Source organism: Artibeus jamaicensis, unplaced genomic scaffold, assembly GCF_021234435.1.
Source record: "Artibeus jamaicensis isolate MK-2021 breed Jamaican fruit bat unplaced genomic scaffold, CSHL_Jam_final scaffold_847, whole genome shotgun sequence".
NCBI lineage: Eukaryota > Metazoa > Chordata > Mammalia > Chiroptera > Phyllostomidae > Artibeus > Artibeus jamaicensis.
Window position 1 is genome coordinate 16,834,644 of NW_026522057.1, and position 23,506 is coordinate 16,858,149.

At 49.7% G+C, this 23,506-nt stretch overlaps 2 protein-coding genes across 2 annotated transcripts in view; one reads left to right on the plus strand and one right to left on the minus strand.

Moving 5' to 3' along the window:
- NIPAL3 (NIPA like domain containing 3) overlaps positions 1-5,057 on the minus strand; it is a 43,641-nt gene extending 38,584 nt beyond the window's left edge. Inside the window, exons 1-2 of the mRNA XM_053660464.1 lie at positions 4,978-5,057; positions 1,471-1,692 (exon numbers count right to left, since the gene is read on the minus strand). The gene's annotated coding sequence lies outside the window, so the exon portion shown is untranslated. The remainder of the gene's footprint in view (positions 1-1,470; positions 1,693-4,977) is intronic.
- The window catches only part of STPG1 (sperm tail PG-rich repeat containing 1), a 36,248-nt gene that overhangs the window by 2,145 nt on the left and 10,597 nt on the right, over positions 1-23,506 (plus strand). Inside the window, exons 2-5 of the mRNA XM_037135773.2 lie at positions 1,903-2,021; positions 8,884-8,985; positions 15,236-15,406; positions 19,461-19,569. Of these exons, the coding sequence (XP_036991668.2) occupies positions 1,903-2,021; positions 8,884-8,985; positions 15,236-15,406; positions 19,461-19,569 (501 nt within the window). The remainder of the gene's footprint in view (positions 1-1,902; positions 2,022-8,883; positions 8,986-15,235; positions 15,407-19,460; positions 19,570-23,506) is intronic.

The following is a 23,506-nucleotide window of genomic DNA, read 5'->3' on the forward strand; positions in this document are numbered from 1 at the left end:
GAAGCTGAGGGCCATCTGGCAGCAGACCTTAAATGTTTCCATTCCCCGGGTCCCTGTCCTCTGTTGCTCGGTGTTCAGTGTCTTGAAAATTATTGTTGCATATACTTTGCCCATTGTTAACTTTTTTCCCCAGTTAGGAGGGCAGATCCAGTCCCATTTCGGTTGGAAATGGAAAGCTAGTTATCTAGAGTGTTTTTTAAAAATCCTATTTTTTTTGGTGGGTCTCACGAAGGGTGGCTTTGACACCCAATGTCCCACCACAGCCAGGAGCCGAAGTGTCCGATCTCCCTTTTAGTCAAGGAGAAACCCTTCCTTCCACCAGCGCAATGTCCTCCCTTTTAGCTTTTTAAATAAACAAACAAACAAACAAACAACCCCCCCCCCTTTCTTTACTGCCTCCTCTGCAAACTCAGCTATTCCACTGACTTAGGTTTTTAGACACAGGAGGCCTTGCATCTACTGCCTTCTCATGTGCTCTTAGCTCCCTTAAAGAAAAATCACGTAAGCAGCCACCTACGTAAATAGGCGGGGGAGGGCGAAGAGAGGAAACCTACCATAGACAGATACTGCCCAATGTTTCCCAACCAGACATGTCTACTGCTTCTTTTGTTTCATCCAGAGCCCAGGCACAGTAGGCTAGTTGGCCGCCTCCCAGTATTTCATTCGTTCATTCATTGTCTATGAGGCAGGCTCAGAAAGAGGGGCCGCAGCTTAGAGTTCAGGAGCCTGAGCTCACCAGACACGCTGTGCTCGAACCTCGAACCTTGGGTGTTGCACATCTTCTCTCCGAGGGGGAGGGGTGGCCGGCGGTTGTGGACATGCCGCCGTCGGGAGGGCGTCCACCCCAAACCTGGCTTGGATGTCAAGACCGATGATGCCACATACACATCAAGGGATGTGAGAAGGTTTATTGCTCACGTAATGAGCCTTTCTCAGGGAGAGCAGGGCAGGCCTCCTCATCTGGCCGGACAGCAGACCACAGCGTGAGCCGGCAGGGAAAGGAGACCTACCTGGGGCTTTACTGGGGTTGGGCGGTGGGGCTGGAGCGAGGGCCGCGGTTGGCCGAACTCCTGGCCGGTGCCACGGGAGGGAGCGTCCAGGCCTTTCATCAGCTCACCCAGACGTGGGGCAGAAAAGGAAGAGGGACGGGCGAGGCTGAAAAGCTCTCAGCAGCCAAACTTTTCACTTCCACTGTGTTAGCAAGTCTCACTAAAAATTGGAGTCAGGTTCTCTCACGCTCACAGGGGAGAGTTTGCCATCAGCCTGGTGTGCAGATAGATGCTGCCTGTGGAACCAATACCGTGGACATTCTTCGCACGTGGGGAGTGGGAGGGGAAAGGGGGGTTTTTGTACACCATTTATACCTCACAACCCAGATGTACAAAGTCATAATTTGATTTCCTAGAAATAAAGCCCTTCTGCTTTTTTTTTTTAACCCCATGTCTGCACAAAGCAGAGAGATAAACTTACCCTGTTTTGCACAGTGCCCTGAAAGGGAGAGGGCCCCAGGCTGGGAGTTCCCTGTCCCCCTGGGTCTTCACGGTGCTTTGCTGTTGCGTGACTCTGGCCCTGGGGCGAGTGATGGTTTTGCGTCCCCTTCCTGCTTGGCAAGGACGCCTTCCCTGTCAGTCCTCCCTCTTTCCTGGGACAATTCACTGCCACCACCTTACCCAGTCTCGCTGGTTTTAAGAGCTGGAGGAGGGAAATCCCAAAGATTACCAAGAAGGAAAGAAATGAAAGTGGGGGATACTTTAAAAAGTCCAGTTTCATGTTTATCTCGTGTCAAAAGGCGAGTCTCTCCTCTATTCCATTTATGACAAAACGTTAATATACAGCTCTGTGTTTTCTGCACTTCTCAATTCTTTGTTCTGTGCTAATTTTTGTTTTTTTGTTGTTGTTTAGGTTTTACTGCTGCGTACCCAACACAATCCTCCATTCCTGTTAAATATAAGTCTTCACTAATTCCAGAATCAGAAAAAAGAGGATTCAATAGTCAAGCCAAGAGATTTTATCATAAGACGGTAATGACATTGTCTTAGAGATTCTTTATGTTCAGTTTGGATTTAGTCTGTCCCCGATAAGCAGGCAAGCCTGGCTGGTGCGTCTATCTCAGTGACCAGCAGAGGGCAGTGTTACCCAAGTGGCCACAGCAGCCTCTCCAGCTGTTCTCTGGCTTGTACCAGGAATTTGGAACAGGCTCATAGACACAGATTGTGGGCTGGTTGCCAGAGCGCAGGGGGGTTGGGGGGGCTGGGTGAAAGAGGCGATGACGGGATTGAGAAGTACAAATTGGCAGCTACAAAATAGTCGCCGGGGTGTAATGGACTCAATAATATTGCAATAACTATGTGTGGTGCCAGGAGGGTGTGGGCACTGGAAGTATCAGGAAGCAGAGGTGGGGGCGGGGATGGACTTCGTAAAGTGTGTGATTGTCTGACCCAGCGATTTTCAGCTGGTGGCCACAAGGGGCACTGGTGTGCCTCTGGAATTGTTAAAACAGGCAGCACCTGACATTCAGTCAGGGGCACTGACCTCTTATCCCTTGTCAGATAGTCAAATAACAAAATGACAACAGCCAACCTAGCCGTAGTGGTTCAGGGTGAATGAATCAAAGTTAGACCTATTTTTTGTCAAATTGGCAAAAAGTATCTTTTGGTGTGCCGCGGAATTTTAGTAATTAGTTTTTGTGTGCCATGAGATTTAAAAAAAAAGTTGAAAATTGCTGGTCTAACCAATATGTTGTATGCTTGAATCCAAAACAAAATTATATTGCAAGTTTAAAAAATGGAGAATTTTTAGAAATGGGTTGACAAGATATCACATCTAGGGGAAGCAGCATGTTGGGACTTATGGCACTACACAGGACCAAAAAAGAATTTGTTAATAAGAAATGTATTTTTAAATTATGATAGAAATAAAACATGCAAAAAGACCCCAGAGATATAAGTAAAAGGCAAAAAATACTTTCCTATTTCCTCCTTCAGCTTCTCTTCTTACAACATGAAAGGAAGTAAGATTTTCTTCAAATAACATAAAAGGAAGAATAAAAATCTAATAAATTTAAAATGACCTTTGTGGTGAGAGCCCCCTCTTTTTTTAGGCTCCTTTTAACAATGTGTTATTACTGTTCCTGCACTTCCTCCACTCTCGCTCTCTCCCCCAAATATCTGTGTCTCACATCCTCTTTGATCTAGAAAGTTCTCCTTGGCTTCTGAGGGCCCCTCGCCTAACTGGGGATTTCTTCTGCTCCACGCTGGGGAATCTCACCTTTCCTCTCTCACCAGCAGGGGGCTCAAGCAGCTTGCAAACGTTTTGAATTTTCTTTAAAATCTTCATTCCTTGACTATTTGATCAAGACCTTTAGAATCACTTTTTTGGGGGGGAGTGATCATCATCTCAGTTACCTTTTGCCGCATTCTAAAAATGCTTTTCATCTCACTGTCTTGCCAAGATGGTGCAGAGGGAATGAGGAGATGGAGGGTCTGAGTGGATGCAGGTGAGTCGGGAGCGAGTTGAGGGGCCTCCCCTCTGCCCCTTGCCCTGTTCCTCCTCTGTAAACAAGAACGCTGAACTGCAGACCACTTAAGTCCCTTCCCCTTCTGGTATTTTAGGATTCTAAGAAAGCAAATAATAAAGACTATAGTGTGTGTATACATACACTTTCTCACGCACACATATTTTTAATTACTTGTAGGTTTTCCCCAAAGATGATAAATATTTGCTTAGAGTTTCCTCTCTTCTCTCTGTAGTATCTCCATGTTTAAACTGTGCACCTGTTTGTCCCTTTTTTGGGTTTGGTTTCCCATTTGCTAATTTAACAGTAACATACTGTCCATCTCTAGGGTGTTTGCCGTTCAGCTTCCAATGAAAATAATAGCGGCCACCATGTACTGAACCCTACTATGGGTGAAATCACTTTGAGACCGCATCTCTAATCCTCAGAACAATTCTACAGGGAAGGGTTTATTATCTTAACAGAAGAGGAAACCAAAGCTTAGGGAACTTAAGTGACCCGCCCAAGGTCACACCACACCGGGTTTGGCACATAAGAGGCCCTACATAAATATTTGCTGAATCAGTTGAAAGATTTAGACCTCAAACCCAGGTCTAGCTCACCCCAAAGCCTCCTGCCCTTGCCACACACGGCGGCACGCCTCCCTTTGTGGTCTGGAAGCCGCAGATTTGGTCTATGGAAGGCAGAGAGCATGTTTCTGAAGAGGACCGAGCAGAACAGACTGAGCTCAAGACAGGGGAAGAGGTCAATAGTGGGTACGAGTCTCCATTCTAGGCGACCTAGTGCCAAAGATGCACGTACAGAAATGGAGCAGGCTGGCTTTTAAAGTCAGCGCCTTAAATTACTATTAGCTTTCAGGAAATTTCTGCTGAAGGAACCCAGGTAACAGCCCGCCAAATCTGTAGGCAGCGTCAAACATGGAGAAACAGCTCAGAAATTTGATTTGTACTTTTTGAATATGGCCACATTGGTTTGCCACGAAAACTTTCACCGAAGTGTTTGGAAGCGTTTGGTAAACAAGTGTAAAATGTCGTGGAAAGGGCAAGAAGTCCCCAAATCTGTTCCCTGTGTTCTGTTCTGTTAACTAGCTGCGTGCCTTTAGTCAACTGACTTTCCTGGGCTTCAGTCTTCTCATCCGAAACATAAAATTTGGATTATATAATTTTATTAGGCTCTGCAAGCTATAAACACAGAAGAAAATGTCTTATTCTATGCTCATGCTTCTTGTCTTTCCTGAGGGAACTGGGCATTGCCAAGTCAAGGATCTCGTTCAGCATCACCCCATAACTGAGTGAGGCAATGCGGAGTAAGAACAGATTTTAAAGCTCCAGTGTCTCACCGCCCTTCTTAAAACTGCTCACACACACCCTGGGCCTGATCTCATGACTTGCTTGTGGCCTCACAGTAATTCTGTGACCCACTTAGCACATCTACCAAGGACGCCCTTTGAAACACACTCTTACCTTCTCAGCCTGACTTTGCAGAAAATGCCAAGGCCATGTCCCCAGCTCGCCTTCCGAGTAAGAATCTGACTTCTGGGCATGAGGAACCCTTCACGGTGCTCAGGCTCGGGTCTGGCGGTGGCTCTGGCTGCTGGAAGTGAAGTCTGCTTCCCGAGCGTGTCGCAGTTATTTACAGTGTGCTGGCGACTCTCCTGCGTGAAGAGACACGTCTTATCTGAGCCCAGGAGCCCGCTGGACATTTTCTTCCCCCACCTCCCCAGTCCTGTCCCCGTGTCACCCCGGACTTTAGTTACTGTTTCCAAGCCGTGTAGCAGTCAGGACACCCACTTAACATCTTTGCACCTCTGCTTCCTCATCCTAAAAATAAGGATGTTATCCCAGGTGGGCTCTCTGCAGGGATTACTGTTCTTTGGTTCTAAACCTGATTGATCCCTCTGGGCTCAAATGAACAAGTAGTGGTAGGATGTGGGCTCCATTTCCTCCACTGGGCACGCTTGGAAAATACATGTTAATTCCACGCATAGCCTGACGGTCCATCTGCCCTCTCAAGTGGTAAGCCGGTGAATTTGAGTGAAATTGTACAAAGTTAATACTGTTCGCTCATTAACTTGATAAGGCACCGGACTGCGGATATTTTACGTGTCATAGATATTTAAATGAAAATAAGCTGACTTTGTACAGACCACCATGTTCAAGGGGATAATCACCCCAAGTGTGCACTCGGTTGCACGTCAGAGCCACAGCGCCCCCTCTGGACACCTGGCTTCTCTGCAGCAGTCACAGGGCCCTGCTGAGGGGCCTGCTGGGCACACCCCCAGAAACAGCTGGCACTGCAGCGAGTTGGGTGCCCCTAAAAGACCTTCGCAGCTGGGAATTCATTTAATCCCCATCACAGTTCTGTGAGCTGCCTCCCATCACTGTCCAGATAATGACCCTGAGACACAAGGAGGGTTAAGTAACTTGTGCAGCCAGGGTCCAGGCAGAGTGAGGACGATCCCAGGCCGCAGCTCCTGGTCCCCAGACACTGTACCCCAGCGCTCCCCTGGGTGGAGGCCAGCACACCCTCCTCTGAACTCCCCAAGCCAGTCTTACGCCCCTGACCACCTTCTGCTTTGGCCTGATGGTAGAGGGCGTGCACATCTTATCTCCACCCGAAGTATGAACAGAATCTATGAAAGCAGGACTAGGAAGTCCAGGCTGTGTACGGGCATCCGCAGCTACAGGCTGTGGGACAGTAAGCCCTCCCACAACCTGCAGAGATCTCTGGGGGGGGGGGGGTCGGAGGGCGGTGAGTGCCTTCATGTCACCTAGAAGCCTACTTGGGCATCTGGTGAAGCTAGCAAGCTGGTAAACCAGCTCTCCCCTCCACCAGGAAAAGCTCTGATTTATAGCATCTGCCAATTTCTGTGGTGTAAAGACTCTCACTTCTGGAGAGTTAACAGTAGCCCTCGCAGGCTGCCACGTACGCCACCTGGAGGACTCGTCTCGGGCATCCGGGAAGAGCAGAGAGGCAGCAGTTTCCTCTCCAGGCGAAGAGGGACACTCCTCCTCTTGTGCGGCCTAGACTCAAACCGGTTTGCCATGTGTAGAATTAAAACATGACTGAGGCCCAGTGGGGCTGCATATTTAGCAAAGTGAAAGTGCAGGATTCCTAATTAATTTAGAGTTTCAGATAAATAGCAGAGAACTATTATACTATAAATATGCCCTAATTAGTGCACGGGAATATGTATACCAAAGTAGCTTTTGTAGTTTATTTGAAATTCAAATGTACGTGGGCAGCTTTGCGGGTCTTGTATTTTATCCGGCAACCCCAGCTCCCCCGATGCTATAGGAAGAGCCAGGGTTGCCCAGAAAACTCCTGTGAGCTGATGGCCATGCTGAGAGAGTGGCATTAGGCTGGGAGTAGAGATGTGTATCTTCACTGTTCACTCCTTAAACTTGGAAGAGAAGAAAGCAAAACAAAACAAGCAAATGAACCTAGAAAAGTCACAGTCACATTCTCTGCCTCAACTGTCCCTTGGTTTAGGGGCTTTGAAAACTAACAGACACTTAAAGACATTTTAGTCCAACATCTCTGATTTGCAAATGAGGAAACTGAGGTCTAGGTAGGTGACTGGCTCAAGGTCGCCTGGCTAGTAGCAGCCCTGGGAACTAGAATTTCTGATTCTTAGCCCAGTGGAAATGTTTGCTTTTATCCTACACGTTCAGTGGTGAAAAGCAGACTCTGTACTCAGACTGCCTGGGTTCAGATTCTGACTGACAGTAACTGACTCCGCGACCTTGGGCCTTACCTCCTTCGGCCCTGGCTTCTCATCTTCCAAATGGGGAGGAAATGAGCCAGTGCGTGGAAAGTACTCAGAACAGTACCTGGCACACAGGGACCCCTTGACAAATAAATGCTAGCCCCACACACAGCCCCCCTAGAAAAAACTCTTCCTTGTTTCCCTGCGGCCCCTCGATCTGTAGCCCCGTACGCCAGAGCTCTTCTGGGCCATGCCCAGAACTGGGCCTGGGGTTCAGTTCTGAATGGGGTGCTCGTGCCCCCAGTTGTGCTGATTCTTTCACAGGCTGCCTCACTCTCCCGGGCAGCCAGTCCTGCCCTGTCCCCTGGGGGTCATCTTCACCTACAAGACAGCAGCCAGCTCCCCTGCTGCCATCCGCAAGGTTCCACGGATGCCCTGCATTTAAAATTGGCACAGAAGAACCTGTCAACAGCACGGATGACCTTATCCTTTATATGAAATCATAATCGCACACTGCTCAGGCCAGAATGGAAAGTCCTTAAAGGCCCTGGTGGTGCCGTAAGCTTTTGCTCTGCCCCAGGGAAGGTCGTAGGGACGGCGAGGACAGCAGGATGAGCCTGCGTGGCAGGACTTGGAGAGGGCGCGCTCCGGAGTTGCCATGTAATGGCTGCAGGCCCAGCATCTCTGGGCCCCGATCTCCTTACGATGGGCCTGATCGTGCCCCCACCGCAAAGGACTTGTGTACACCCTGCGCTTAGCACTGGATTCAGGTACCACCTGAAGGTGCCCCTGAGCGCAGGAGGGCCGTAGGCAAATTCGTCTGCACATGTGGCGGTGTCTCTGTCTGTTAAGCGAGGGCAGTGGTCCCTTTGGCATCGGAGGGTTTAATGAGACAACCTTTGGAAAGCTCCTGGCCCCGGGTCGCCGTCCAGCAAGCCCTCGAGACAGAGCGGCACCCTTATCGCTTCATGCTTCTTGCTCAGCCAACTGCTGTCAGCATGGACCGCCCCTGGCGACCAGTGTGGGAGAGGAGATGAAGGTCAGTGAACGGCTACAGCAGGACTAAGCCTCGAAATCAAACTTTTGTTTATTCCTAACACGCCGCATCGCTCAGCACCTGAGCCCCGTGCACCTGCCTCTTATTGTCTGAGAGTCAGAAACGGCCTTGTTCGGGATGAAGGTTGTTTTTGTTTCATTTTGCTTCATAAACAGAAACACTCCCTGATTTCTCTTCTGAAAGGCTGACGAGGAAGCTGAGTCAGGCGAGGTGTGGCTGCGTGGAATCGGTCCCCCTCCCCTCCCCATGGGCTCGGCGTACCCAGTCGATGTCCACGGCCCTGCACCTCAATCACACTTAATACCCTGTTTTATGCTCATGCCTCTAATGGTGCAAAAACGGCAGCAATAAAGCACATAGGAGGCAGGAAGAGTGAGAGCTTTGGGGGTCCCAGCCCGGGTTGGACTCCAGCCTCAGCACTCGGAGGCCACCACAGCAGCAGGGCAGGTCAGGAGGTGCTGGAGCCCGGCTGGCACTGGGAAGTGGCGGCGGTGCCCGCCCTGGTGGATTACGGCGAGGCTCAGCGTCAGTGGGTGTGAAACTTGGGGAGAGGCACCGCGGAGCCGAACACGTCCCGGTGACACCACGCACTCTTTCTTTCAGGATGACATCCCAGGTCCTGGGTTCTACAACGTCACTCACCAATCTCCAGTGTCCAACAGCGTCTCGCTGTCCAAGAAAGGGACGTGCGCTTTCCCCTCCATGGTGAGCCCCCTTCTCTCGAGTTCGGGCAGTAACTAGTGGTTCCCTTCGTGTGGTACATAATCACAGATCCAGCAGCTGGTGCCTTCTCTCTCCAAAGGCCCCAGTTCTAATTAGGAGAGTAACCGCCTCCCCGGATTTCGTGCAGGTAAGTTAGAGCTTGTGTCTTTAATTTTCCCCCCTGACGTCACTACACGTTGCCAGAACCTAATCATCCAAAATCAGCTTTGTCATCATGGAGCAGAAGAAGCAGACGTCTTCCCGAGATTTTTAGGCATACCAGCAAAAAGCTATTAGTATTATACACCTCTCCCTAGTATGATGTTTTACACTGCTTAGACTAATTGGATTATTCAAATTATTGAGAAATCCGTTGGGACCGAAGAGAAGGCAGGCTGCGACCTGAAATGCAGCGATGCTCCTCCCTCCCCATTTCTCTTCTTTGTCGGACGTGGTTCTTTATCTCTGCGGAGTCCGACAGGCAAGCAGCTGTATGAAGTGTCATTGTTCTTGGCCAGGCTTGGGCAGAGGTAGCTTTTATTTGAATATTTATAAATCGGCCAAAAAATATATGTATAGCAAGGGAAAGGGTCAAACTAGGGTAAGACAGACTGAAGTTAAAAAGTGAAAAAAAGGAAAGTGTGGTTTTGGACTTCTACCAAGATGGAGGCGTAGGTGGAAACACTGTGCCTTCTCACACAACCAAGTTTAAAAACAATAAAGTTTTAGCAACAAAAATGCAGCCAAACCACAGAAAATTGAACTATACAGAAGTCTCACAACAATGAACCTTTCAGCCAAATCACTAAGAGGGGCAGAGCCAGGGGCAGAGCGGGGTCAGACAGGAAAGATCCACCAGACCCACCCGGGCGCGTGGGACCCAGGCGTGCAGGCAGCCGTGGGCGAATCCCAGGTGTGGGGTGGCAGCAGGGGGACCCACTGAAGGATGACTGCAGTCACACATTCGCGTGCAGATAAACCAGCAAAGGAGCGAGCAGTGAGATGGACTGCACCGGCCCCAGCAGCGGGAAGCAGCAGAGGGGACCACTATTATTCCTCTCAGACCCCGCCCCCACATACAGGTCACAAACCAGCGACCTGGGTGGCCCCGCCCTGGCGAAGACCTAAGGCTCCACTCCTCATATGTAACTAGCGGGAACAGAGCAAAACATTATGGCTCAAGAACAACTCAGAGCCCCAGAGCCAATAACTCTAAGTGACCAAGAAATAGCCAAACTTTCAGAGGCACCTTTCAAAACACTGGTGATCAGGATGCTCACAGAACTGGTTGATTTTAGCCACAAATTAGAGGAACATATGAAGGCTAAACTAATTGAAATGAAGGGAAATACACAGGAAACCAATAGTGATGGAAAGGAAACTGAGGCTCAAATCAAAGGAGTGGACCAGAAGGAAGGAAAAATGACCAAACAGAAAAGGATGAAGAAACAAGAATTCAAAAAATGAGGAGAGGCTTAGGAACCTTCAGGACATCTTTAAATGTTCCAACATCCGAATTATAGGGGTACCAGAAGGGGAAGAGGAACAGCCACGAGTGGAAACCTTATTTGAACAAATAATAAAGGAGAACTTCCCCAGTCTGGCAAAGGGAATAGACTTCCAGGAAATCCAGGAAGCTCAGAGAGTCCCAAAGAAGTTGGACCCAAGGAGGAACACACCAAGGCACATCATAATTATATTAGCCAAGATTAAAATGAAGGAGAAAATCCTAGAAGCAGCAAGAGATAAGGAGATAGTCACCTACAAAGGAGTTCCCATTAGACTGTCAGTGTATTTCTCAAAAGAAACCTTACAGGCAGGAAGGGGCTGGAAAGAAGTATTCCAAGTATGAAATCCAAAGACCTACAACCAAGATTGCTCTATCCAGCAAAGCTTTCATTTAGAATGGAAGGGCAGAAAAAGTGCTTCTCAGATAAGGTCAAGTTCAAGGAGTTCATCATCACCAAGCCTTTATTGTATGAAATGTTAAAGGGACTTATCTAAGAAAAAGAAGATAAAAAAGATGAACAGTGAAAAGACAGCAAACTCAGTTATTAAGAACCACACCTAAAACAAAAGCAAACTAAGAGGAGAGCTAGATCAGGAGCAGAACCATAGAAATGGAGATCTCAAGGAAGGTTAGCAACAGGGGAGGAGGAGAAGGGGGGAGAAGGTACAGAAAATAAGTAGCATAGATGGTAGGTAGAAAATAGGGGGAGGGCAAGAATAGTAGGGAAAATATAGAATCTAAAAAACTTGAGACACATGGTCATAAACTAAAGGGGGAGAATGGTGGGGGAGGGGGTGTGCAGGGGGAGGGGAATGAAGGGGGGAAATAGAACAACTGTAATGGCATAATCAATAAAATATATTTTTAAAAAAAGTAAAAAAGAGCCCTGGCTGGTGTAGCTCAGTGGATTGAGTATGGGCCTGCGAACCAGAGGATTGCGGGTTAATTACAGTCAGGGCACATGCCTGGGTTGCAGGCCAGTTCCCAGCAGGGGACGCACGAGAGGCAACCATACATCGATATTTTCCTCTCTCCTTCCCTTCCCCTCTAAAGATAAATAAATAAAATCTTTAAAAAGAAAAATGAAAAAGAGAGCAAACCCAAACCCTATTATTAACAAAACACATAGGCTGTCTATCCCTTAAAAAGTTGTAATAATCTCTTTCAGAAATGCATTATAATGCCTGACATTGGAATTGATTTTTAAAAGCGCACACACACACACACACACACACACACACACACACACACACACCCCGTTGAAGACACTTTGAATGGGGCTACTTATTGGAATTCAAGTTTGGTGGAGCTTCATGCTCCGGGAGCGAACCCACTGCGAAGCTGCCTCCCTGTTAGCAAAGACGCCGGGGCCGCACGGGCTGCAGATGGCACAGAACAACAGGCCTGCACCTCGCTTTCTGCCCCGGGCCCCGAGAGTAGAGACTCAAACGCGACAAGGGAAAGAAGCGCCTCATCTCACAATGCCCTGGCACGAGAGACAAGACTTAAGGCCTAACCCTGACTCCCTGCTGTGGGTCCCTGATGTGACCTCCTGCACGTCACCCTCCTGCACTGAGCTGGCTCATAAAGTGGAGACTCCCCGGAGGCGCTGGGCACCTTACCACTGCGAGGGGTGGAAAACCCTTTGAAACTGCAGAGCACTGTAAACAGGTTAAATGTTATGATTGTTACCACCTGAGTCACTAACCATACTTCCTGCAACACCCAGGCTTTCTCCGCGAATTTCTTTGCCAAGTAGTGGCACAGCCCACTCCTCTGTGGTGCCAGCGAAGGGGCTGAATCAGAGGACGCACGCGGCCGGGTCCCTGGGAGGCTCTGTGTGCGGTCACTTCCCAAAGGACGCGGCTGCGCTCTGGGGAGGAGCCAGGGCCCAGGTGAAGGTCTGAGTACCGCAGAGTCGGATCAGGCCTTACAGATCCCGAAAAAGTTCAAGCCAAACCCCAAACAAGGCACACATCGTGTTCCTCAGGCTTCCTCTCCCCTCCTTGACGGATGTGAGAATTTATATTTGTGTTTATAAACACGTAAGTTTTTATACCCTTAGATCTGTCAGGGGATCCCTACGCCTGACCTAGTTCCTTTCTGAGCTGGCTGTGAACTTCATACCCGCGCCCTCTGAGTGGCCTGCCCCTCTAGCAACACCTCCGGTTCTGGACCCAACGACTCAGGAATTGAAGAGTGGCCCTCGTCAGGGAGAGATCTGCCTTACTGACACTGGTCCCACCAGGAGGAGTGTGACTGTGGGTGAGGTGGCCCCAAAACACTCTGGGTCTGTGAATCTGAGATGCTTCCTGGTGAGTAGTGGAGTGGCTACACCCAGCCTTTTCAGAGACCTGTCATCTCACTCAGTCCAGACTGCACATGAACTTCATCAATCGTCCCGCAGCTCTGCTTCAGAATTCCTCACAGGACCAGGAGGTGCACGAGGCAGGTGGGAGGAGACTCTGACGGCCTCTCTCTGTTTGCACAGTGTCAGGAGCAGTTCTAGAAAAGATCATGCGTGCGTGCTGTGAGAGGTTCACAAATGCCAGCGTGTGGCCAGAGCGGAGGCCACAGGCCTGGCCGTTAAAAGAAAGCCAGGGGCGGGGAGGGCTGGTGAGGGAGCATTACTTCAGCTACACTCCAAGACAAATTACAGTGCTTTACAAAACATCACCTCTACTTGGAATGTTTTAGAGCAGTTTTTCCCAAAACGTACATACTTAGGTTTTCTAGGCTAAAAAGATTCGATGGTCCAGTAAACTGAATGAAGTCTGGACAGGTTTCTGCATGGCAGACTATCTCAGAGCATTTCATGTGTCAGTGTGTGCCACGAACCTTCCCAGTGGGAACACGGAATGAGGTTTCTCAAATGTTTTTTGACTGGCGAGCCCTGTCCCAGCCGCTGCCACCACCAGCACAAGCCTAGCGCATGGAATGGTCCGCCAAGGAACGCACGTTGGGAAACGGCGCTTCGGAAACAGGAGCTCGCCTGCTCGGGTGACTCAGATGGCACCGCCGAGGAAGGTCTGACCTCACCACCCTCCTTCCATGGAAGTTAAAAAAAAAAGAAAGAAAGAGCAGAGGTGTGCTGATACCACCGGGCAGAGGGGACACGGGGCAGGGATGCTTCTTGAACGACAACCTCCTGCAGCCATTCATCGGCTGCTCATCTCGTAACCGGCCACATGTACTGCTCTCGCTCCTCTTGCCCCCTTCTCTCTGGAGTGGGGTGCCTGGGCCGCTCCCCTACTCCACATCACACGGTGGAGGCAGACTGCCTGGCTGAGAATGTCGGCTCTGCCCCCTGACCAGCTGATAAGCTGAGTTTCCTCATGCATGCAGTGAGGATAGTCATCATATCCACTACCCAGGGTTGCCATGGGGAGTAAATGCAACAACCCATGAAAACTGCTCAGTTAACTATTGCCCAAAATGCAAAGGCAGCCCTGACCGGTGGGGCTTGGTTAGGTGTGGTCCCACAAAGCGAAAGGTCTCCGGTTCAATTCCCGGTCAGGGCACATGCCTGGGTTGTGGCCGGGTCCCCGGTTGGGGCGTGTGCAATAGGCAACTGATTGATGTTTCTCTCTCACCTTCATGTTTCTCTCCCTCTCTCCCCCCTCTCTAAACTAAATAACAAATAAACAAAATGCAACAACGAAGTGAGTAGAGGGCTGGGGTGACCTTACTTCTGGGAACATCAGTGAATCTGCTAGAGCTGGAGAAGGCAGAGGTGGGACTGAAACCCAGTTTAGACTTTGAGCAGCTGAGACCCTGGACGAGAGCCCTCCTGCTTCTGTGGGGCGGCCCATCCCCCACACACCACGGGAGTCCTCGGATCTGGTGCTGAGAGCAGTGGCCACCACGCAGGGACAGAGGAGCTGGGGGAGGGCTCACGCCTTCCCGCCGCTGCCCACACTTTCTGTGCGTGTGTGGTTTCCCACCCCCCCAGGCCGAGGGAACCCAGGGCAACGCTCCTGAGCTTTTAGCCAGAAAGTAGTGAGAAATATTGGGCTTTGCTGGGCTCCAACCCTGGCCACACTGTCCCTGGGTAAAGTGATGTTATCGCCTAGTTTCTGTGGCTTTTGTCCTTTTTCACTGGCAAACATTGATTCTGGGTTTTTTGTTTGTTTGTTTGTTTTTTGTAAAAGTGGTTTATTGTGACTTCCTGGAAGGAGAATTGGTTCTGTTGAAACAGCAAAAGCATTGCAGGGTTTTATGAAATCAGTAATAAGTCAGGGACAGGAGGTGTGGGTGGACAGGCATCTCTCTGGAGCCTGGTACCCAGAAGACGTCAGAAACAGACTCGTTCTTTAGGCAATTCAGATCATTTAACCTTAGAAAGAAGGCAGGATGCTTCCTTCTGAGTGGAAGGAAGGCTTCGGTTACAAGAAGAACGTCTACAGGTTCCCTCTTATTAATCACCCAACAGCTGATGGTGAGTCAGCTGTCAGTGGCTGGAGGCAGGATTGGGTGAAAATGCATCCGTGGCGAAATTATTTTGGCCACGTCCTAAACATAGATGAGTAATTTGGTTAGTTTACAGAAGTTCAAACAGTTCTGAACTTGCGTTTTCCCAGAGCCAATCCTCAAAGCCTGATGTCAGTTTATTGTTGCTACCTGCTCAAGCTTGACCTTTTATAAAATGCTTTCAGACCTGTGGTTGGGCACCGGCACTCGGACATCTGTCCTGCGGAGCCACATTACGTGACAGTGCTGATCCCTTTGGCTTTCTCCTCACAGTGTGCCCGACTGGACACCATCGTTTCTAAGTACCCGGCAGCTAATGCGTACACTCTCCCGTCACGTTTTGTTTCAAAGAAAGACTTCAGCAACTCCTGTTCCAGCATGTTCCAGTTGCCAAGCTTTGGGAAAGTTCTCAAAACTGAAACTCCTGCACCAAACCATTACAATGTAAGAACACTGCGTATGCTCACTAAATCTATGTTGAAGGAGTGGTTTACTAAATCAGGAACTTGGAGAAATAGTGTTTTAATGCAATTGGTAAACCAGTCAGCATGTGTTGGGTTCCCAATTGGTACGTGAGGCTGGTGCAAGACTCCTGGAGGGGATTTACAGAACCCAGAGGAAACTGTGGCCACGTGGAGGCCGGCGGGGAGCACGGGAGGACTGTTCCCCGGGAAACACTCACCGGTCTCACTCCTGCCAGTGTGTCGCACCTCTGACCATGAGTGTGCCAGTTACCCCTTTACCTGCAGACACTATTCATTGAATGTTTAGACTCTTCCAAGGGAAATAAACCTTTATCTTTCCATATCAGAAAATCCAGTTTTTTAAGAGTTTATGCCATTTATGATCACTTTGGAATCACAAAGGCAGAATGGTATATAATTCACAGCTTGAAACAAGTTCAAATCTTGACTCCACCACTTTCTGCGTGGCTTTGGGCAAGTTCCTTAACCTTTCAGGACTCAGTTTATTCATCTGCAAAATGGGGAAATGTGTCTAGCCCATAGTGTTTATGCAAATATCAAGTGAGGTAACCTGGGCTGAGCACTTAGCACACACAAGGCATGACTTGTACGTGAGCAGTATTGTTGTGCCATATTTCAAAATATTTTGGTCTCAGATACTTTATTTTTCACTTCCTTTTTCTTCTATAATACTTATAAGTACTTATTTTTCTGAGCACAAAGATCCCGCCCACTTTCTATGACAGAACCAATCAGTTACAATGTGTTTAGAGACTGTGAGTGGCCGCCAGGCCAGCACCGTCCAATAGAAATGTGATGGAAGCCACATACATCATTTAAAATTTCCTGGTAGCCACATTTAAGTAAAAAGGAACAGGTGAGGTTAATTTTAATAATAATTTCTATTTAACCAAGTATATTCAAAATATTACATCTAATCAATATAAAATTATTAATTAGATGTTTTACATTTTTCAGAATATTAAGTTTTTCAAATCCAGTGTATATTTTATATTTGAAACACATCTTTTAAAAGGATTTTTTAAAATTACAGTTGACATATAATCTTATCTTAGCTCCAGGCACACAGTATAGTGACTGGACAGTTATGTACCTTACGTAGGGGTCACTCTGGTGAGTCTAGGACCCATTGGACACCACCGGGCAGCTCATCTTGACCTGGACCAGCTCTGTGTCCAGTGCTCAGTAGCCACTCATGGCCAGTGGCTACTGCGTTGACAGCACAACCCCAGGGAGCCTTCCTCTGGGGTAATCAGAGCTGGAAGATGGTGACAATGACGATGAAGCACTTTGCATGGCCCGTGGTGTCACGCTCTCATCCGCCCTGGCATTCACAAGAATCCATGCAGTGGGTTATCTTATTCTCAGTTCACAGAAGGGGAAACTGATGCTCAGAGAGGTACAGGGACTTTCCCAGGGTCACCCAGCTGCGCCCCCCCTGCGCCCGGCCACCGGGGCAGCCCGGGTTCCACTGGGGAGCTCAAGGCAAGGACTAGTGAACAGACTGACGAGAGCTGCACCTGGTGCCAGCTGTGAGAGAGAACAGCGGCGCCTGAGAAAGAGAGAATGTGCGAGGGGTAGGCATTGACGTGCACTTTATACTGGGCGGTCAGAGAGGGCTCTGAGGCTGGGACTGAAGGGAGAGCCAGAGTTGGGGGCACGGCATATGCAACAGTCCTGGAACAGCAGGCAGCTTAGCCCCTGGCGAACTACCAGAAGGTAGTTTGAGTAGCATTAGCTAGGAGGGGAGGGGATGAGAGGATCAGGGAGCAGTTTGTGGGGCTCTGAAGGCCCTGGAAGGACTTCGAATTTCACTGGGAAGCCCTTGACGGGGCTGGGAGGTGTGGGATGATGTCATCTGGTGTAGTTTTTAAAGAAGCTCCCTCCAGCAGCTTTATGGACTACAGTTCGGGTCAAGAGTGGGCTTTGGAAAACCAGTTAGGAAGCTGTTATGTTAACAGGAGAGAGGTCGAGGCCTGATAATGAAGTGATAAGAAAGATTCCTGGCAGTCGCCCTGTTGTGTACCTTGCAGGGGTAGTCAGTATCTCTGTGAGCCTGCTTCCCCGCCCCACGGGGTGCTCCTTCCCCCAGCTTCCTGCCTGCAATGCCCAGCACAGGCCCCAGTATTCAGAAAGCCCGCAGTAAATGTTGACAACATCAAAGGATTGACTCCCCAGTAATTAGTGTGCAGTTATTCATCTAGAAAAGACCATTTCCCAAGCCAGCTCTGTCCTTCTGCCAACCGATTAATTTTAGGTGCATGGGTTTTTTTTTGTTCATTATTATTTTAATGTGGCTCTGAAAATAATATACTCTCATCATAAAATATACTCAAACATTATAGAAACCCATGAACTACAAAGTGGAAGTCCCTTAAAACTCTGTTCCCCAAAGCAAACCACCATCAAAAATCAGGCGTGGTTTCTTTCATAGTCTCCTCCTCCCTCGCTCCCCCACACCCCAGCGTCAGGATTATGCTGTCCACGCTGTGTGTGTGTTTTCCATTGAACTACATAGCCACACTCCGCCCAACCCCCACGCAGTACAGTAAATCAGCTTTGCCCTCTTTGAACCGCCTGTGGTGCTGTCTCCCAGTGACACACACTCAGCGTGTACAGAAATGCCCTCTTTTCCCACTGGTTTTCTAGCCGGTGAGGCGGGGGAGGAAGGCTGCAGTACCGCTGGAGTTACAGGTGGCTGTTTTCAGACCCGGAGAACAATGGTTGAGCCCACGGGCGTGGAGCAGAAAGGCGATAATCCTGTTAGCCACGCTGCGCCTGGAGGTCCGCCCAGGCCTTTCTCCCCCTCTGCCGCCACGATCCCCACTTCTCCGCTGGAATCCTTTGCCTTGGTTCTGTTATTACTTCCTCCCCGGCAACCTGGCTCCCCTCCCTGTGTCCAGTGATTAGCCTGCTCCATCTGATCTCTTTGTTTGCCGGCTCCGCAGGCGGCCCAGCCATCAGGACCCTGGGAAACGCTGAATTCCTCCACCTTTGTCAACACAAAATCAAAATGCCATCTGCATTTCTTGAGAAACATTTTTCTGACAAAGGAGTATCACAGAAAAATCAGCCCATCCTGGCCCCAGCAAATATTTTCACTCATTCGGTAAATATTCCCAGCCATCGCAGGAACGGTTTTTATGGTATGCTTTATCTAATGAGTACAGAAGACTGACTGCGAATTGGCATTTGAAATATTTATGATTCATGTGTAACATAAGAGCGATCTCACGGCTCTTTTTTTTTTTTTCTTCTGTTATTTTTAGAGTTCCAGCAGACTGGATGCTCTCAAATGTATAGCGTGTGAATTGACCAACATTCTTAATTTCTGGTCAGTCCAGAAAAATCAAGACAAGAGCTGTGCTTACAAACCCAATTGTAACCTTAAAGCACTCGATTTCCAAGTGTGCCCCAAAGCCTGCGTTTGTAGGGCTGTTTGAACAGTAGGGAGTCGGGCGGGGGGGGGGTGGCGGTGTGGAGCTAAGTGTTCTAAAAGAGCGAGGACCCTAGGAAAAACAATGAAAATGATTTGCATGTGCAGCATTACACAGTTTTAAAAAATCAATAAAATATATTTAAAAAATGCAAAACACTTCTCTGTAGATGATTTCCAGGGACCTCCTGCCCCCCAGCCCCACCTCAACCCCCCTCTGTTGGGTAGAAGAGGGATTATCTGAGCGGTTTACAGAGGAGCAAACTCAAGTTCAGGGAAATTAAACTGTGCGTGCAGGGTCGCCCGCCCTGTGCGTGGCACCGAGAGCCTGGAAGCCGGGCCTGTGGGTTGTCGCTCTGGGGTGCCAGACACTTGAGGAAGACCCCAGCTCGAGGACTGCTCTGGCTGGCGTGGCGGTGAGGTGCTGTCCATGTGGCCTTTCTGCTCACGTCAGTTCATGTTCTGAGGACACGTTTAAATTTGATTTTGTCCCCAAACGTGACCCTGGTCCAGGCATGGTGACAAAGACGAAGGGAGGGAAGGCACCGGGCACCTCATGCCGAGTTTCTCTCCCCAGGCCTCTGTCTCGTGCTGCAAGCAGAGAAATAACGTCAGTGCCCGAGCCGGCTTCGTGTCCAAAACCCAGCGAGGACACTGCACTACTGCTGAAAGGGCACCTGCCCCAGGTGAGCAGCCGCCTCGCACTGGCCTTGACCTAAGGGCTCCTGTGCAGACCTGAGCTGTGGGCACCCATTCCTGCAGGGGGTCTCTGCAAGGAGCTGGGCCTTGGGGAGGTGGGGGTGGAGGCAGGTGCTGAACAAAGAGGAGAAGGTGGAGGCAAAGACCAGCTGTCCCCCTTTGGGGAAGAGTGGCTGGCTCCTGCAATGTCCCCAGAGCAGCCTGGTTGGCGTCCCCTTTTACACTTGCCTGGGACAGCCAGGTGGGGAAGTGGTGTCTCACCTCCGAAGTGTGCACATCCCTGTACCCCAGGCGCCACCGCTGGGGGCGCACGACACCCAGTGCCCTGGCATTCAGCTGCAGGACTCCTTTCCTCCTGTGCCTGGAGGCGACCTCACCATCTAGCCCCCAAACAGAGGAAAACAGCCCTATCAATCACCCAGCGCCCACTCCCTGCGGCCCGAACACGCCTGTCCTCACAGTCCGCACTCCTGGGCCTGTGATCCAGGTGAGGAAGAGGCTCAAAGAGGGGCAGTGACTTTACCCAGCACCACACGGCCGGCCGACCCAAGGGCAGAGGTGTCTGACTGAGGAGACTATTCCCCTGTCATTCCTTTCTGACATCCGGAATCGACAGGATTCGGGAGCGCATGAGAGCATGTGGTCAAGTGTCTTCCCTGCGTGACTGAGCCCCTCCGGTGCCCCGACCTCCCCTGCCCCCGCCTGCCAGCCCAAGTGAAAAGTTTTCAGCGAGGTCTGCACCCCATAAGCACTTTTTCTATCAGACTTTTTTTCTAATGGGGACAGAAGACCCCAAGGGACCCCAGGGCCTGGAGGAACAGGAGGGTTTGCCCCAGCAGTCACGCTTCTCGGAGGGGGGGCGTGGTTGAAATTGCAGCGCACGTCAGATTTCAGATTTGTGCAAATCCAGATTAGAGCTGAGATCAGTCTGCAGCCAAATAACAAAAGCAGCCCTAATTAGGAGGCTAAACCTCCCCGGAGCTCCCCCGCCTTGCATCATCGAGGGCACAGCCCCGCCTTGTTTGTTTACACAGGAGAACAAAGCCGGTGTCCCTGGGGTTTGGCCAGAGGCCTGCCAGGGAGCCGGTGGTGTGGCACCCCCACAGCCAACCACCTGTGAGGGGGGTCAGAGGGGCCCCGGCCCCTTAGGACAGAGAACAGGAAGGGGGAGGGAGGCACCAATAGCTGCTAAACTCCTCCTGTGAGTCCGAGGCTTGACACGCATTGCCCCGCAGAGCACTTGCCCAGCATGCGATCAGAAGGTGTGAGCTATTGCTAATACCTTATGCCCACTTTACAGCTTCAGTGATACTTAGAAAGCAGGCGACGTGCCCAGGGTCCCTTTGGATTTGAACCCAGGCCTACTGGGCTTGAGGCCTACGTGATGCCTGACACCTCCCACACCTCTGCTGCCTGCCAGAAAAACTCCGCCTTGACCTCTGGAAGCAATGTTGTGGTCCCACTTCCCCCCTGGAGGGACAAAAGCAGACGTGAGCGCAGATGGCACCCCCCTCGCACCCCCACTCTGTCCTGCAGGTCCAGGGCCCTGCCTCAGGCTGAGGGCCCGTCCGCCTGCCCTGCCCTCAAGCCTGGGCAACATGCTCACCTCTACCCGTTCGCTGGTTGGCTTTTCTAAAGTTTGCATGTACCAACCACAGAGGGAAATGCCTGTGCTAAAGTGCCATCTGAAAAACGTGGGGTGCAGAACTGGATCCGCTGCGTGAGCCCCGCCGCATTGCAAAAGAGTCCCACGACCCTCGAGAACCAGAATGTCACCCTCGGTGCCCCCTGAGCCCCGGTGGCAGGGGGAGTTCCTTTTTTTTTTACTTCTGCCTTTCAGCATTTTATAATCAAGCATTGCTTTATCCTCTTTTTTCTTTTTTGTAGGGGTAAATGGGAGACAGAGGGGAGGGAAGAAACAGGAAAATAACTTGAGAAACACAAACCAGTGTTATACATGCTGCTGGCTGGACATGCGCTTTAACAAAACTTAACTATAGTCTGGAAACATCTTTCCAAGTTATTAAAAATCCTCCTAGAACATCATTTTTAAAACAGGTGTATAGAAAAAAGGGAAAGATCTATACACCTGAAGGGAAACCAGAGTGTACTAAACAGACGTATAGTATTCCGTTGAATGGCGAACCACGGTTAAGGAACAAACGTCTTCTGAGGAGATGTCCGCTGTTTTGAACCGATCACTGGTGTACATACAGTGGCAGCCGGCATCCCCGCAGTTCACAGCTTGTGTGCAATCGGGAGTCCTTCCGCACGGGGACCGCTCAAAGTGAAGTTGCCGAGTCAGAAGGAAGGGGGCATCGTTCAGGTGTCTGCTACTCCTGAGGGAGCTGCCCTCAGCCCAGGGACGGTCTGTCCTCCTGCTTCTCTGAGGCACCGCGTCCCTTGTCCTTGCCGTCCCTGCCTCTGACCATCCAAGTAAAATCTTGCTAATCGGGTAGTAATGATGTTTTCAGTACTTTGGCAATGAAAAGTACATTTTATTTAAAACAAAATTAAGTTCTCAATGTTTAGAAAATTTGGAATATTTGCCCCCCTGCCCCAGAATGCTACCACTAATATATGAGGTCTGTCTGGGAAAAGTCCAGCCATTGTTAATATAAGGTGAACAGTTTGCACGACATCAGTGTAACCTGTAAAGAGAGTGGACTGAAATGCACATGCGTGAACAATGATGACTCACTGAACTAGTCAGTGGGGGTGGCAGACACTGTTCAGTGAGCATGTGCACTGTGTGGCCGTCAGATTCAAACTGAGCAAGTAGAGCAATGAATCTGCAACAGATTTTGTGTTAAGTTTGAACATTCCTCACTGGAAAGTATTGGGATGATTCAGAAAGCCAAGGCTATGTATGGGCAGCTGGTGATTGGCAGCTTTATCCTGATAACACACCTGCTCATGTATCACATCTCATGCAGCGTTTTTTGGTGAAACATCGAATCATCCAGGTGACTCAGCCCCTCTACAGCCCAGATTTGGAGCCCAGCAACTTCTGGATTTTCCCAAAACTAAAATCACCTTTGAAAGGGAAGAGATTTCAGACCATCAGTGAGATTCAAGAAAATACAATGGAGCAGCTGATGGTGATTGGGAGAACTGTGTGAGGTCCCAATGTACCTACTGGGAAGGGGAGTGAGGTGCCATTGCCCTATGTACAATGTTTCTTGTATTTGTATCTTGTGCAATAAATGTCTCTATTTTTCACATTGCATGGCTTGATACCTTCTGGACAGACCTCGTAATTACTTCCACTTTCCTGGGTTCCTGCCTGTTTTTATTCAGACACGTCCATTTGTATCCAGATGTCATCACAGAACATGTAGACTTTCAGGCTTTATTTTACTTCTCACTCACCTTTATTTTCAGAAACTTGGCCATGTGGCCTTACGGTCTTCATATTTATCATCTTCAGGGCTGACGTTCCCTCAGATTGGGCTGTAGACACTTAGGCTATCCTTCCTTACGGTGTAGAGACCTTTGATGTGCATCCTGGTGCTTAGAGCCTTTCCATCACGCTGGATCATTTTCTTAACTTCTGAGTAAGGGGGGGCCTGGGTGTGCAGACGTCTTCCAGGCTTCTGCCGAGCACTGCTCCTGGACTGCACAACTTCTACCCCCAGTGGGCAAAACTGTTCCTCGGCACCCCAGCTCAGACCTTCCTGTTCTTCCTGGAAGGCTGTGCACAGTCAGGTCACTTTCATTCTGCCACAGTTTCCTGAGACGGGGCGTGGTGGGGAAGCAAGGGCTTTGGAGACAGACGGCCCCGGGTCTGCAGGGTAGGTGTTCAATAGATATTTGTTGGTTGCAAAATAGCTATGAAACAGCTACTATGTGCCAGGAACCTAAAATGTTATTTAACTGTTATAACCAGCTGTTGCTGGAAGAATTATTCTTCTTACTGTGTAG